Source organism: Condylura cristata, unplaced genomic scaffold, assembly GCF_000260355.1.
Source record: "Condylura cristata isolate star-nosed mole 26May11 unplaced genomic scaffold, ConCri1.0 scaffold00038, whole genome shotgun sequence".
NCBI lineage: Eukaryota > Metazoa > Chordata > Mammalia > Eulipotyphla > Talpidae > Condylura > Condylura cristata.
In genome coordinates, this window is record NW_004567139.1 from 2,362,632 (window position 1) to 2,379,192 (window position 16,561).

The 16,561-nt window shown below is 55.7% G+C and overlaps 1 protein-coding gene across 1 annotated transcript in view; it reads right to left on the reverse strand.

Moving 5' to 3' along the window:
- Positions 1-12,465: 12,465 nt before the first annotated feature.
- The window catches only part of CACNG5 (calcium channel, voltage-dependent, gamma subunit 5), a 13,823-nt gene continuing 9,727 nt past the window's right edge, over positions 12,466-16,561 (reverse strand). Inside the window, exons 4-5 of the mRNA XM_012732983.1 lie at positions 15,407-15,552; positions 12,466-15,168 (exon numbers count right to left, since the gene is read on the reverse strand). Of these exons, the coding sequence (XP_012588437.1) occupies positions 14,911-15,168; positions 15,407-15,552 (404 nt within the window). The 3' untranslated portion in view covers positions 12,466-14,910. The remainder of the gene's footprint in view (positions 15,169-15,406; positions 15,553-16,561) is intronic.

The following is a 16,561-nucleotide window of genomic DNA, read 5'->3' on the forward strand; positions in this document are numbered from 1 at the left end:
TGTGGTTTCTGGGGGTGATCTCTCTTCTTCTTTAGGGGGGTCAATGCACCACTTCCATGTTGTCTTTTTTCTTTCCTGGTGTTGAGCCGGGGTGGTGGTTGGGGGGGGGTGTATGTCGGAGGTGGAGCAGGGGAGGGTCTGCCCTTCCCTCCTAGGCCAGTTCTGGGGTGTCCTGTCTCACCCCCTGCCCCAAGGCCTCCAGCAGGGAAGAGGCTCCCTCTTCTGGGCCCACCCAGCCAGCAGCCAGCCCTGACAGGGTCTGCTCCGGCCTTCTCCCTGCCCTAGCTGTGCCCAGGGGACCCCGAGAGTGTGCCCCCTTTCCCAGGCATTCCACGAGGGGCAGTCTGGCCCCTCACCCAACTGCAGGCAGCCCTGAGCGATAAGGAATGCTGGAGCGGCCGCGGCCTCAGCAGCTCCAGATCCCAGGCTGGGCTGGGTCCCCGCCTTGGTCAGACTCCGCCTGAGTCTGAGCTTCCGTGTCTGAAGTGCTGTTTTAGCCTAAAGGAGGCACAGTGAGCGCAGGAACTGTCGGCAGCTTCCTTCACTGTTCACTGCTCATGCACCAGCCAGTGTCCATCCTGCCTGGGGAACAGCGGCCAGGCCACCACGCCAGCTGGCTGGGGCGTGAGACTTACAGCAGCTTCTGCGTGTCCCGTGCGGCTTTAGAAACGGGAGAGCTAGGAGCCTGGGGACAGGGCAAACGGGGCTTGCAGGACAGTGGGAGCGTGGCTGGAGGTGGCCTGCGGATGAGAGCTGGACTGGACAGCCGTGACAGGAGGGACTGCAGGGAGCCAAAGCCAGCAGGAGTCAGGCTGGAGCTGCATTTCCAGGGGAGGGAAACATAGCCGTGGGGGCAGAGAAAAGCCATGGGGGCTTGGGGCAGGAAGAATAAAGTCTCAATAGTCGTCCAGGTGGGTGGGGACTGGCCAGACTCAGGAAACCCTGTCTGATGGCTGGGGGACACCTGCAGCTCCCTGGATGGGAAGGTGGGTGACTGGGTTAGCCAGGGCGGGGATCCTGCCAGGTGAGTGCAGGGGGGCTTGGAGGGACAAAGAGGTGGGGCAAGAACCCCAGGGAAGGTGTCCGGGCCTGGACCGGGGCGTCGGAGCTGCGTGAGAAACTTGCGTGTGTGGGATCCCCATGGGGTTGCCACAGCCTGAAGCAAAGACCCAAGTTCCAGGCAGCCAGACCGGGTGAGACCAGGTGAAAAGCCTCCCTGAGGTTCAGTGCCTGAAGCCACGGGCATGCCCTGCTGTCCCGGATGAGCCTGGAGCACAGCTGACAGCTTGAGTGTCCTGCCCTGGGCCAGCCCTGGCAGACATCTAGCTTTCTGGGACCTCGGCATTCAGCCAGGTGTGTGTATGGTGGGGGGTGGGGTGGGGGGGCACAGGTGTCTCCAGCTCCCACGCAGCAGCTGGCTGCTACGTCGGTGTTTGCTGAATGAACAATGAACGAACTGATTTCTGAACTCCAGACTCACCGTCTGTACCAGTGGTTTTCAACTTTTTATATCTGTAGCAATTTGATGATAAAATGTGGGAAAGAAGCCCTATGTGAAGGGACTAAAGAATGAGTCTAACTTGCACTGCAGGCGCCGTGCACACCACACAGCCCCAGGGCCCGGGGCTCAGTGCCACGAAAGCCACAACCACTGCGTCACCCAGCGTCACCCCAGAGAGATTTTAGAAGTCCTTTGGCCTTTTTCCCTCGGAGACTACAAAGTCAGCCCTTCAGAGGTCAGGTTCTTACAGTTACCGCCTAAGGAGAACAGTTTCATCGAAAGTTACCCAGAGGAGTAACTGGCTGTGCCTGATGAGTGAGGCAGCTCTTGCACAGGCAAACGTCCACGCTGCTGTGACCAGCAGCTGCTCTGGGATGCGATGCCCAGTTTCACGTCCCAATGCCAATGTGCTGAGTTTTTGTTTTTTTTTTAAGATGTGCTTTATTTATTTATGCACGCCCCAGTTTATGGGGTACAGGCCAGGGATGCAGAGGTGAGAGGGTTCACCAGACACAGTGGGAATACGTGGATCTACTGAAATCCACTGCTGAGAGGGGCAGCAGGTGGCGAAGGAGAGGTCTGCTGCGCCACGTGGGTCACTCCCTGGCCCTGCCCCGGGATAGAACTCGTGCCGCAGTGTTAAATTACAGCCACCTGTGATGGGATCCAGCCTGCAGCTCCCAGAGGGTCAGAAAAATACCTGTTTCTACAGACTGATCAGGAATGAAGAACTGAAATGGATTTTGGAGTTGCCTTTGACAACTTTTCTGAAAATTTCAATTCAAATTAAAACAAACATTTTTAAAATGCCAAAAAAAGGAAACGGGGATAATTTCTCCTTTATTTTCCACTTGACGAAATCATAATGCACAGGCTGACTAAAAAATGTACCAATTATACATATGCACGTATATTCAGGGTTAGTACAAGGCACTTTAAAGGAGGATATCGTCCCACACCAGCAGCGCCAGGCTGGAGGGGGGCCTCCTGGCCTCGGAGGGGCTCTCCACACCTTGCTCCAGCCCACTGACCTCTCTGGTCTGGTGGGTGGGCAGGAGGAGGTTGGTTTAGGGCCCCAAGGCCACGGCCTGCCTTTATTATCAAGATCCAAGCAAGCACACAGAGGATTAAATTTTCAGAGCCCGGAGGCACTGAGCCCAGAACTTTGGGTGGGGCAGGAATGTGACCTTGAACAGCACCCCGACCTTGAACAGCACCCCAAGCCACCGCGCCTTCCTCCACCTCACGCCTATGGAGTGAGCTGAGGCCACTAAGGCCACTGACTGACTGCTGGGTGTCCAGCCTCAGCCGAGGAGCCAACCCTGCAGGCGGTCGCCCGGCTGTCCAGAGACTCATCTGGGCACCAAGTTGAGCTTCTTTCAAGCCTGCTTGTGGATTTCCATTCCCTGAACAAGTGGCAAAGGCATTTCTTTTAAATGAGACGTAGTTAGGTAAACTAATGAAAGGGCTGCTAGAAAAATATGAATCTGATCAATATTACATTATATAAATCATTAATAATCAAATAGGACAATATTTAAAAGTTAGTCCTTATTATTATCATCACATTTTCGTTCATTATTATTTATATTCATTTTAGCTAGACATAGTTAATTGTACCAACAATATATAAATATATAAATGAAAGATGATAACATCATCATTAATTTACATTTACTATTAATAAATAATAATGAAATAAAATAACAGGTGGCAAAAATATAACACGTGGGTACACACAGATCTATATGAAGCTTAGAGATTTCTATTTACGCAGTAGAGATTGTTAATTACTTGCTTGTTTCTTCGCTCACTTGCTTGTTTGGAGGTTAAGAACACCCACCTGGTCTGGTCTCTGGCGGCCGGGCAGGCTGCGTCCTGGGCCCGCCTGGGCGAGCCCAGCCGGCGCCTCCCTCCTGCCGTTGCGCGCCGCGGCCACTAGGTGGCGCCTCTCCCTTTGCGTCTGAGCAGGCGGCCTCGGCCGGGGCTGGCGCCGCGTTTCCCGCTGGGCGCTCTGGCCCCGCGTTCCTTTCTGGTCCATTCCAAACCTTGTTGTTCGCAGACTCCACAAACCTTTCCTACTCTTCAGGTCTCAACCCAGCGACCCCTCCACTGAGAGGCGCCCCTCTCCCACCAGATACTATTTTATCAGCCATTGACTCTGGGGTGCTGTGGGGGTGACTGGGTGTCCTTGCAGCCGGGCGCCCCGGAAGGGAAGCACGTCCGTCGCGGGGCGCTCTGGCCGGCAGGGCCGAGGACTGAAAACCTCCAGGCACCAGGGACTGAGTGGGTGACCCCTGGGCAAAAACCTAGCTGCCGGTCACAAGTGTTCATGGAAAGAGGACAAACTTGACCCAAAGGTCAGCAGGTCCGCCTGCTGGCCACGCGGTTCGGGACAGGTGCTCTGGATTCCTCCAGGCTGGTCTTCTCGTACACGCATTGGGGGAAAGGCCACTGTCTCCTCGGGTCATTCGGAGGTCAGATGTGAGGCAATTTACCCCAGCAGCTGTCCACCGCAGCACCTCCCTGCTTCTCTGCCTTTTCTGACAGAAAACTTGCAAAGAAGCACAAAATCCACCCTGGAAACTTAACTGAGTGTTGCTCTCTGCTGTGTTTTCCGCAGCAAGCTCAGAAGCAGATAACTAGCAACGAATCCCTGGCAGGGAAGGGCAGGCACAGCGCACAGAGGCTTTGATTTGAACGTTTTAATGGGAAAGCTGTTCCATAAAAGACTTCTTTTAATTTCAAAAATGCCAGCTAATATGCATAATGTCCCTTTTTAACCTGGACACTCACATGTCCTAACGGTCTGCTGCTCAGACCATTTGCACAAACCATTTCCACAAGTCTCCTTCTGTCCCCTGAAAACGCCTACACGAGGTCTTTCCCAGGGGAAGTTCTCACTCATTCTTCAGGGCCGGGCAGACACGTCACCTCCTCCGGGAAGCCTTCCCTGATCTCAGGCTGCACGGGCCACCCTACCCGCTGGGCTGTTCTCTTCAAACTCAGCTGCCTTCTCCATGTCTAGCACTCCCATTATCTGTTGGCTGATGACTTGTTAGTGGACCATATCTGCAGGCTGGAGCAGTTTGGCTCCGGCCTCAGAGTATCCACAGCACCAAGATGGCTGCATCAGAACAGCAGGTTAGGTGTGTTCTGCCCCAATGTGTCAGAACCTGCTGAACTGCATCTGCGTGCTGGATGTTTCCATGCCAACCAGCTGGGGCCTGGCCAGGAGCACCAGCTTCCCCCAAAGGCCCCAAAGTTAATTACAGATGTACTTCCATGAAGACAGGAAACTTGTTTTAAAGTCACGGTTTGCGAATTCATAGCTGGATCTCTACTGTTGGGAAATCCATTCTCAGAGACAGAAAGACACAGGAAGTCAGCACTTACCCCTCAGCCCCCACCCCTGAGCCCCCTCCTCAGCACCACGGCTCAAGCCCTCTGTCCCAGCGCCTCTCCCAGCCCTTCCCTCACCCTCTCCCTTTCTCAGAGTCCCCGGGGAGGAAAGTGCTTGGATGCAATGGCTCCATGCTCTACATTTTTCTTCTTGGCTAGAGAAGGTGGGATTGCAGAGCAACCTACAATGCTCTCTGGCCAAAGAACTGTCTCCAAACATGTTTGCAGCTTAATTACCAGCCTCCTGATTGCAGCGTCTTCCCGGCGGGACACACCTGCTCACCTCCGGAAGCTGGCATTTGGGGTGTTTGTGTGCACGTGTGTGCATACACAGTTATCATTTTTTTGCTAAAAATTTCCTGTTCAGGTAAACACATGTGAACTGTGCAGGGCTTTTGGGGCTGCACTATAAAGAAATAAATTTTAATCGCCTTGGATGACTGTCTCAAAGGAAAGCCGCTTCTCTCACAAAAGCCTGGCCAGTGACACAACTAAGAGTGGTAGGAATGGCTTCCCTTTCCGGCTCCTTCTCCCTGGGTGCCTTCTCCGTGCTGATACCAGCAGACCCGCTGCCAGCCCTCTCTGCCCCTTTGAGGGAGTCAGGAAGCACTGGGTGGAGGCTCCTTTGTATTGAGTGAGTGGGATTAGTGGCCCTGCCAGTGGGATTAGTGGCCCTGCCGCACCCCCCCATGTCTGCCAGCCTCCCCACGCCACCCACACCCCAGCCCCACGGCCCCCAAGTCCCGTCCTTTGAGTCAAAGCATTTGTTGGTTGGCCTGCTGGCCTCTGGATGCCAGCCTCCTTCTGGAACCTCCCCCCCCACCCCTGCCGGGGGGGTCAGCTCTACCCCTCCTCCATCCTGATCCCAAGTTCTGGATCCCCCTGACTCCACCAACATCCTATTTCTTAAGAATTTACTGATAAATCAAATTGTTGGTTGCTGGATTGGTCGCGAAAAAGTGAGGTGTGCTCAAGCCATTCCAGCCAGAGTTTTAAAAAAAGATTTATTTCATTTTATTTATTTGTGCACATAAGAACTGGGGTGCAGGCCAGAGGTGTGGGGGGAGGAAATAGAGGATTCACCAGAGACCGAGTGGGGAGTAGAAGAGGCAGATGGACTGAACCACAGAGCTGAGGGGAGCAGAGGGGAGTCAGGAGTGGTCTACTGTGCTCCCTGGCCTGGATCGAACTCAGGCCACAGTGGCTGGTGCTAGCTCGAGAGCGCTGATACCTTAACCCCTGCGCTACCGCTACCGGGGAGAAGAGAAGCTGTTCAATGGCCTTGGAGCCGGGAGAGAGCGCAAGGGCCAGAAAGAATAACACTCACATCCAGGGCTCCGTGATTGTCTCGAGAATGATCGGGTCAGAGGTGGCTCTGAGGAAGGGCTGGCTGGCAAAATGTTGCTAGTGAGCATTGCTGCCCAACCAGCCAAATGCCCATGCTGGGGGCCGCGGCCAGCGCAGATGGGCGGGTCCAGGGACCTAATGACTTCAGACGTAGACGGCTCTTCCGCTCGGCTTAGCATCGCCAAGACGTGGAGGGTCCCGCTGACAAGAAACGCGGAGCCCACCCTCAGAAAAGGGCTCTTCGTTCTGGACTTCAGGTGATCTCGAAGCTTCAGATTTATTGCGAAATGAAACAGGAAGCCTGACGGAGCTCGCCGTTCCTGCAGCGGCTCCTTGCGGCGGCCACCCGGCCTCCGAGGGCAGCGGCACCCTGCCGGGGTCCCTAGGTGGGTGGCCGAGTTGACCTGCCAGGCTCTGGAATTGCCATCACCCCTCATTACAGCAGAGGCCTTGCGTGCCCATGTCTGACACATGTCAGGGTCACACCACGAGGGGAGCAGTTTGTGCCAATGGATTTCGAGGAAATACAGGGAAGGAAACCCCAAGTTGGCCAGGAGAGGGCAGAATGGTTAACTTTTTGTCTTATGAGTTTGGGGAAGCATTTGAAATTTGGGGGGAACAAGCTTCTTTGTGGGTTTAAGTTCTCTGTTGAAGGGGCCAGTGCATAAAAGAGGAGGTGACTGCAAAGGGTTGACTTACAGCCCCCCCAAGTCAGGGGGAGGTGCAGGTCACTGAGACTGCATAGGTGACAGGTCTCTGTCATTCTCTTAACAACGCACAGCGGCCACCTTGCCAACGGAGGGTGTCCGCCTCGGGAGTGGGCTTCTGAGTCTATTTTCAAAATCACATTTAAAAGAGACAGTGTGGGGGTGGGAGGAGGGAAATGCACGGGATTATGGTGATGACACACGGGTGACTTGGTGATGGGAAACCCGCGGGGATTACAATTGAGATGGAAAAAAAATGTACAAAATGATGTACAAATAAACTTTTGTAATAAAAAGAGAGAGAGAGAGACAGTGCCATTTAGAGGCTCCGCAGAAGGGCACGGGCCCATGGACACAGTCCACTCTGCTGGAGGAGTGACCCACCGGCCGCCCACCTCCACTCTCAGGGGCGAAGCTGCAAAGCAAGGAGTATGCGGTGCTGTTCCCAAGGTTCCCAGGGCCAAACCAGCCGGCGACCGACTGGAGGCAGAGGCGGACTGCGTGCGGCAAAGAGCTTCTGCAACGTGAGCTGCCCGCCGCAGAGTCACCGCTGCAGGGTGGGGGCCTCCGCACAGGCGCCTGCACCGGTCGGGGTCCGCACAGAAGTGGTGGGGACAGGGGTCCACCTCACCGGGGGCTCGTTGGGTGCGAGAGCCCATCGTGGGCCCAGGGGTCGTCCTGGCCCGTTTGTGGCCAAAGGAAGCTGGCTGCAGGGCGGAGGGAACAAACGTCCGCTGAGGCGCGTGCCTGCGGTTGCCTGCGCACCCTGTCGGCTAGACTCACCTTCAAGGAACTCTGGGGGTTTCAGCAGCAGTTAAGTGATGACAGTGACAACCGCCTCCAGGCTGGATTCCCTGGAAGGGATGAGCGGGGAGGGGGAGCCGGCAGCTCCCGGAGCCACCGCTAGGGGGCGCTGCAGGCAACTCCTCCGGGCTGCTGCCCAGTGGACCCGGGAGCCACAGCACGCGGGTGCCCGCCGGAGGGCCGGGCGTGATCTCGGCGGGCAGTGCCCTGAGGAGGAGGGCACTCACAGCGGGGCGTCTGCCAGCACCCCCAACAGCAGGGAGGACATGTCCTTCGCAGAAAGGGGCCCGCCGCATCCTTCTCTCCACTCCTCAGGAAACAACGGGGTTCGGGAAGCTTGCGTGGGGCTCCTTCCTCTGCCGTCTTGGAGAGCAGGAAGGAGGAAGGGCCAGGGAGCAGGAGCAGTGACAGCCCTGTGTTTAGGGGGCACAAAAATGCACCGAAAGCTCAGCTTGAGCTACTGTAAGGAATAATTATGGCTGCTATTTTTGCACATTTGTTTAATAACGTTCATTTGGCGACAGCCTAATGTTATAACATCCTCTCCCACGCAGGTGGCTTCAGCTCCCTAGTCACGGGAATCCATTAGCATTTTTCCTGTGGGGCTTGTGCCTTGTGACTCAGAGCTGGAGGGGGCTTCAGGAAAGGCCCCTCTCTTGCCGGGGTGGAAGCAGTGGGAGTGTCAGCTCTTGGCAAGGTGGCCCTTGGTCTGGGAGAGCATGACACTCACCTGCCTGGGAGTGGCCTTCTAGCAGCTGAGAAGTGGCCATTCTTGAGCCATTTATCAGGGCGAACTTCTTAGGGGAGAGCTTGGGATGTTTAGTGACTGGGGGCAGAGAAAGTGCAGAGGCCAGACAGGACAACAATGACGTGGACAGTGACTCAGGCTTAGCTGGGAAATACAGATTGTCTCTGAGTGAAGAGTGAGGGCTGCCCAGCACGGGGTGGCCAGTGGGTGCTGTTGTGGAAGTAACTCAGATGTCCATTCCCCGGGGACGCACCCCTCACGGGACACATGCAGCTCACACCTCACGGAGAATGGGTAGGGGCGGTGTGCCCAGACAGGTGTGCCCCAGCTCACCCCAGGAAAGAGCGGCTCTTTGACATTTTGCAGTCACCAATAAAATACTGGACCCGGCCCTCAGTAAAGTCACAAGGGAAAGGCCACCTGCGGTTGATGGCTTCCTGAAGATGATCAAAGCACCCAAAGTAAGGGGTTGGAGAACTTCTGGGCTGGTGGACACACCATGTGCCAGGAAGGAGAAGACCCCAGCTTCCCAGAGACAGAAGTTCTGTGCTCAGGGGCCCCCCTTTCCTTGCCCTTTCTAGTTTTCTATGGGGCATTCGCCGGTGTCCTTTATCCTGTCCTTTTTCATCTAACGCACCGGAAATGTGAGTGAGTGAGAGACTTGGTGAACTGTTCTAGCAAATGGTCCAATCCAGGGAGGGGAATTGTGGGAACCTCCACTTTGTAGCCAAGTTGGACAGAAGCATAGATCACCTGCAGACCTCCTTCTTGCAAAGGTGTCTTAATTGGGGGAGCAGTCTTGTGGGCCAGACCCTTTCCCTTATGGGGGATATGCTAACTGCAGCCAGTCACTGAATTGAGATGAAGGGTAAGACAAGGAGTGCGGTGTGGGAAAACCCCCTCATATTCTGGTAGCAGAAGTATTGTGTGTGAGAATAATGGGGTAAAGGTGAGCTTTTCCCACATTATGTACATCCTGAGTAGAGGCAGAAGATGAGCAAATAAAGAGCTTTTAGAGAAGTGATGCAACACTGATTTTCCCACTCACAATGATCTTTGCATTTCCATCCATCTTTGTATGGGGACATAGGCTATTTCTCTGACTAGAAAGTGGGTGCTCGGACCATCCTGGCATTTAGGACTACGGATACCAGCCATGTGAGACAGGAGTTGCAGAACATGCTGAAGTCATTACCTGTGTGAACGCCAGCTGTCCTAACTCAGCAGTCTCGATGGCATCCTCTGTATGGGATTCAGGGGAGATTATGTTTGCAAAGCATCTACTGTGTCCCAAGCATCTCAGGCCTCACAGACATCTTGAAGAAGGCAGTTTCTGATAATGCCCCCTGCTGGATTTGAAGCTGAAGTTCTGGTGTCTAAGAATCTGTGAATTCAATATGGCAAGACCCTTTTACCCACACTATGCCTGACCTCACAGGACACCGAGGAATCTTGATCATAATTTAGAGCGGATGGAGTCCATGGTCTTTAGCTAAAACCTCTCATGGAGTTTGTTTCATTCGGTCTGTTTGCCATTATTGATAAAAATAACTTAATCCAAAGAAGACTTTAGTTTATTTTTAAGAAATTGACTCCATCGTGTTTTCACACAGATTCTTTTGTGTTTGAAATGTGGAGGTGGAGTGTGAGTGTGGGTGGATTTAGACAAAAATTGACCCACACCCAGTCTGCAGAGAAGTCTGTGATATAGGATGTCTTTATCCTCCAAACAGAAACCTCCAAAGCCCTAAAGCCTTGTTCTTTTTCCAATTGCTCAGTGCAAGATGAATTATTCAAAGACCAGGGATGACGATTGGTTTAAACGCTGAAGCCGCTGCCCTGAGACTGCAAGGTCATTTCTAAGCATCCATCAGGCCTTCTCCGGGCCAGAAGCTCCTCCCTTGGCCCTGATGGTGAGATAAAGAGTACATTGGCTCCCCAGCTGAGCTTTGCTCTTTTCTTCCTCAGAGACAGTGAGTACCAGCTCACTGGGGCAAGGGCCCTGGGCAGAGAGGCTGGGCACGGGTTCCAGGGCTGGACGGAGGTGGCCTGTGTGGACCGGGATGAGGTGAGGATGCGGCCTGGGCCTCCGGCATCTTCGGTTGGCCACACCCTTCTGTTCTGCCAGACAAGTGAGCCAGGAAGTCTTGGAGGTGATGGTTCCCCTCTGACGCCAGTCACCAGACAGATCCTGAGTGAGACCTGTCTTGCTAAGCCCAGTCAACTCCTAAAACTGTCAGGTGTGATGATGACGCCAATTGTGATTATCTTAGACTACTGAGTGTGGGGAGAGCTGTTAAGTGCTGACTGGAGCTAGTGGTCTCCCCTGCCCCTTGCCAGCTGGAGTTGAGGAATGGGGCTTGTGACTCATTTTGGTCAATACTCAAGAGGTCGATTCTTCTGGGGCTCCTTCCAGAAAAGTTGTCTTTGTTCCAAGGAAGTCTGACAAGTGACAGTTGTCTCTTCCTTGTGATGTTGCTGCCTGTTGAGGGGACACTTGGGGTTGCTGCCGCCATCAAGCCACCATAACCCAAGGACGGCACAATCTTGGGGTGGAAGGGACATGGTTCCTTGAGACATCACTGAATCACTGAACTGGCCAGTCCCTGAGCTCACACCCACTCCTGGCCTTCCTGGTGTGAATATAATAAATACTTTTATTGTTCAGAGCAGACTGGTATCAAAAGTGTCCCATCTGCCACAGGGAATAAGCCAGAACACAGCCTGCATCCGCTCTGGAGAGGGAGGCGCTCAAGGGCTAGGTCAATGGGCAATGGAGAGTCAGCTAATTCCTGACCCCTCTCTGACCCCCTCACCCCCAACAAACAGAAAACCAGCCTTGCTCCTCTGCTGTTGAGGAGAGAGCAAAGGGGTGGGAAAAGCCCTCCCAGGCCCTGAGCAGGGTGAAGGCTGGGGAGACCAGAGCCAGGGCACATGGGGCTGCATGTGGTGTGGCTGAGCCCTCGCTCGTAGTGAGGGTGGGGGACCCACCTGTCTGGGTCCTGCACAAAATCACGTTCAGAGGAACCTACTGGTGCGCCTGCTCAAGACACGGTGTCTGTGTTTTAGAGGCTGGTAAGTTCCCGGTGGTCGTGTTCGCATGTGAGGTGCCTTTATGGAGGGGGACACAATCCAAGACTGGAGCAAAGGGGCTCTGTGTCCCTACCAGGTCGCAGCTGGAGGGGCAGCTTGAGGAGGAGAGAGCTCCAGGCCTGGGTGTGCCGCCTCATCCCCGACCCCCAATGCAATTCTCAGGGCAGCAGGCCAATTCCCCGTCCTCTCTGTCCTTTCCTCCCTGGCCATGGTTAATCGACTTGGCTGGACCATAGGCCGAGGGACTGAGTTCAACTGTTTCTATGAAAGCGCCTTTGGAGGAGGCGAACAGTTACATCAGGACCTAGCGCGAGTAGCCCTCCAGCGGGGGTGGGCCACGTGTCATCAGTGGAAGCCCCGCGAGAGCGAAATGGGCCCCCTGAGCAGGGGCCTCTGCCGGCCTGCGGACCAGGGCCGCCTCGGGGTTAGGCCGTGCCGAGTTCCTGCTAGCTCGCCAGCCAGGTTGGTTCTATTTCTCGATTTCACTTAATTTATGGGGAACAGAGAGTTACTCCACACGGGGTCCTGGGCAATACCCCACAGGCACAGTGAATCTGCCCCAGCTCCTGCCCCTCGTCAGCTTTGGCAACAGACCACCCTTGGAGGCCCCCAGGAAGGGGATGGTGCCCAGGGGTGGGGGGAGCTGTTCCCTGCGTCAGCCCTGCAGCCAGGGAAGGGGGCGATGAGTGGACAGAACCAACATCCCAGTGGCTGGTGGCCCCAAGTGATTTTGTTCCATAATTCCTCAGGCTTTGGATAGGAATCTGCCCCTCCCATTTTTGGGAGATGATTGAAAAACACTCCTCAATGTATTTTCTTTTAACCGCTCGAGGAAAGAAGCGATCAGAAAGAGTATCAAGGAAGGAGCCCTAAGGTCTGATTTCCGAGTTGAGTTTCTGTACTTTAATAGCTGATACAAACCTTTTGAGTATAGAGAGGCTGCAAAGAAGCCTCAGTTCTGAGATGAATTTATAGAAAGAAAGAAAACAGTGACAGTTACACAATTATTGGTACAGCCGTCTCCCCCAAGGAGGGACGAAAATGGCCCAGACCCCAGACTGCTAAGGTAAGTGTCCATTCATGTTCTGGGCATGGGGGGCGGTGGGACTCAGCAACTCAGCATGGGGGCTGAGAAAAGCCCGGCCAAAGGACGTTGTGACAACCGTCACTGAGGGGTGCATTCTAGGTCTCCGTGTGCACAGAAGTGAGCCTGGCACTGGGCCTGGGTGGGGAGGAAGGGAGCATTAGGGACGAAGGTCACCTCGGGAGCAGATTGCCCTGACAAAGACGGGACCCAAGCCCCTCTGAGTACCCATCCAGCCACACTCCCCACTTCTGGGGGGACACGGCTTCTGTATCTTTCTGTCCACAGCAGCCAGGAGACCCAATGGAACACAGAGTCGGGGCTTGCCACTGGCAATCGGTTTACTGGCACGGGATGAAAAGCCACACGGGAGCCATCTGGGACTTTCTCCATGAGGCCGAATCGCTAGAGTTGGGAGTGTGTGGGGTGGGGTTGGAAGTAATTTGGGCTCAGCCCCTCAGACAGAGGGGGAGGATCTACGTGGGTTGGCGGTTGACCTGGGACCAGAAAGCAGCCTCTTCCTTTCCCTTCTTGTGCCCAGAAGCAAGCAGGATAATCCAGCTATTCAGGGTGCCCTCACCCCCACCCCCCAGCTCCTTCATCCCCACTTCCTGTGGTGAAACCCTCCAAACCATCAGATTGTGACCATTTGGAGAGCAGGTCTTTAACCAGGCGATGCTGGGGACAGACGGCCTCCTGGGAGGGAACCTGGACACAGGGACGTGTGAACAGAGGCATGGCCACGCGAGGACACCCAGGGAAGCCAGCTGCTGGCCAAGGAGAGGCCTTGACCTCAGGCGTCTGGCCTCCAAGGACCATGAGAAAATGAAAGTATGTTGTTTAAGGCCCTGACCTGTGGCTTCTCGCGAGGGGGCACTGACCCGGGGACCCCCCAGAGTGCATGTTCTGTACTGCTTTCTGGGGCCCTCAAGCCCCCACCCCCACCCGTGACTGGTGCAGTCACAATCTACCGACAGCCGAGAGCTCAAGGCCAGAGAGAGAAGCTGGCCCGGCAAGAGTGCACTCCAGAGAGCCAGGAGGTGGTACCCCTTCAAACTGCAAACCCCCAAAAGTACAAGCTGAGGAGAGGTTCGTAAACTGGGGGCCCCACCTTTCAGTGACCCTTCCACACCACCGTGGACTGCCCCATGGTGCTTCCTACGCCCAGGTGAGGTTTCCTGCCAGGACAACGGGCCTCTTGTGGGCATTGTGCTGCCCCGCATTCTGGAGGTTTCCATTTGCCAACGTGTATCCCGCTCCAGGAAGCACCTAGGCGGGAGTGAGCTGGCCCAGTGCTCACAGCCTCCTCAGGGTCCGGTTTACTTAGGCTCAAGATGGCGTCGGCAAATCTAGCTCCAAATCCCAGGCAGCCGCATAGGTGGGGTAGACCTGTCTGCATCATTCGGTTTTAGGGTCTTGCACTGAAAGTGTTACCCCTGGAACAGGGAGGGTATCCCCGGGGCCGGGAAATGAACACATCAGCCAGATCCTGGAATTCTCATGGTCGAGTCACTTCCTGGGGTTAAGGCATTAAAGGTCCCTTTCAATGTGTCCCCGAGGGGCCACCCCCAGTAAGTCACCACCCACCATTAACACCCCTGTGACTTGTCAAGTCGCCATCAGACCCACACTGGGCCTGAAAGGTCCTGGTGGCTGAGCTCTGCAGGGAGAAGCTGTGGGTGGGGGAGGTGGAGAGCAAGCAGACACAGCGGGATGGAGGGACAGAGGTGACGAAGGGCGCAAGACTCCCCAGGGAGCACAGCTGAGGGCTCTGCACCAGCCACTTCCCGAGGCCAGGCCGGGGAGTGGACGCCAGTTGGCAGGCGTGCAGTCCAGCTGGGTCTGGGCAAGAAACTGGCATCTACACGCTGGCGTTGGCCAGGCACCATGAGGTCGGGTATACAGGGTGGACACATGGCTGGGACACCCACCTCTCCCGGGAAAGGGGCAGCACTGGCTCCAGACATTGCTGATGGGCATCAAGTGGAGCGTGTGTGTGTGTGTGGCCACACTCGGGCTCTCAGCCAATCAGCTTGCCCGCTGGCTCCAGCCTCCTGACGCCACCCTAGGGCGGGCAGAAGCGCTGTGGGGGTGGCAGGGGGACACAAGGGCCAGGTAGCTACAGCAAAGCTTGGGGACAGCCTGGGCCTTTCACCGGGGGCCGGCAGGGGGCGCGGGAGGGGCTGTCCGTCTGTCTGTCCGGCCGTGGAGGGAGGCGGCGGGCTCAGCACGGGGAGGAGGACATCTGGTCATAGTCGGGGCACTTGAGCAGGGCTGGGTAGTTGCTGCTCATCTGCAGGGAGGCGTCGCTGGAGATGTCGGAGGGGCTGCGGCCTCGGACCCAGGCGTCCGGGTGCAGGAACTGGCCCGAGTAGTCGGAGCAGTTGCTGAGCCTCGGGCGGTAGAAGCCGGGGTGAGGCCTGTACATGTCCTCTGCGGTATACCTCTTCATGAACAGGTACACGGACATGACCCCAGCGCTCTGCAGTGAGGGCGCAGAACGGAGCTCAGCAGGGGAGGCCTGGCCGGCCCCTGCCCAGCCCAGTCTGCAAGGGACTGCAGGGGGTCAGGGGCGGGGTGAGGGGCAGGCACAGGACATGTGCAGGTGAGCGCGACATAGCCGGGGTGGAGAAGGTAGGTCGGGTGGGGGCCCACGTGCCCTCCTCCCCCTGCGGATCCCGGGCACTGCCCGCTCCCCACCAGCCTGCCCAAGGGTTTACCTCTGTTAAAAGGAAGGAGATGGCAGAGAAGGCGAATGACCAGCCGTACTTGTAGCTGAAGTAACTCTCTGCGTCCTTGGTCCTGTTGAGCAGCTCGTCGTTGATGCTGGAGATGTAGAGCACCAGGCCCACCACCAGAGACAGGCCTGGGTGGAGGAGCGCGCTCAGCCGGGGGCCCGGGAGGCAGCTGGCGGGGCGCCCTCCCCTTGGGATTCAGGAAGAAAGCGCTGGCCTGGGGTGACCATGCTCTCAGCGGGCCCCTCCTCCTGAAGACCCTGCTCCGTCCCAGGTAAGGACTCTCCTGTTCTCACTCCAACCAGAGCTCACCAGACTCACCCCTGACGTGTGCGCCTGAGCCCTACCTCGGGCGTCTGAGTCACCTGGCCTGAATTATCTGCAACACCTCCAGGGGCCACTAATATGGACCACTGAGCAAGTGCATAACTTCTTGCCAAACAGCATAAACTAGGCTTCCTGGGAAGAGGCAGCCGGGCCGGTCTCCAGGGCTGGGTGGGGGCCAAGTGGCCTGTGGTCTATGCAGCCACCCACCACGGGGTGTGGCCTGACAGATGAGTGGCAGCAGAGGTCAGCAGGGCAACAGAGTTCACACAGACTCTGGCCAGCGTTAAGCCAGGGGTCCAGTGGGGCCCAGGCTGCTGCTGCTGCATGCTGGCCTGGGCAGAGTTCCTGTCCGGTAGGGGCTGTAATTGAGTCAGCACATAATTAGTTACTGTGCTTTGAGTTGTTCGGGTTTCATTCCATTCACACGATTGCACCAGGGCATCTTGAAAGATGAGTGTTAAAGGAAAATAGGTGTGATTCAAGCCTTCCTTGGCACTTAACATGTGTGAGCCTCTCCACTCGCTCTTGTTTTCATTAAAATAGTTTCATGTGGTCCAATCAGTCTGAGGTCTCTGATCCTGTAGCTCACTGAGAAAACTCAGTGCGTCAAAGTTACTGCATAATCTTGATTATTGCGAAATTCCTAGAAAAATAAAGGAATCTGTTCCTCATAGGCTAGGTGGAAATATCACCAGGTAGAGTGGGAACTGAGGACACATCAATAAATTATTGATGGGTAACCTGCACCCAAGAATTGATTATCCTTTATCCATCCATCCATAGATACAACTATCCACCCCCACCCTCCCACCC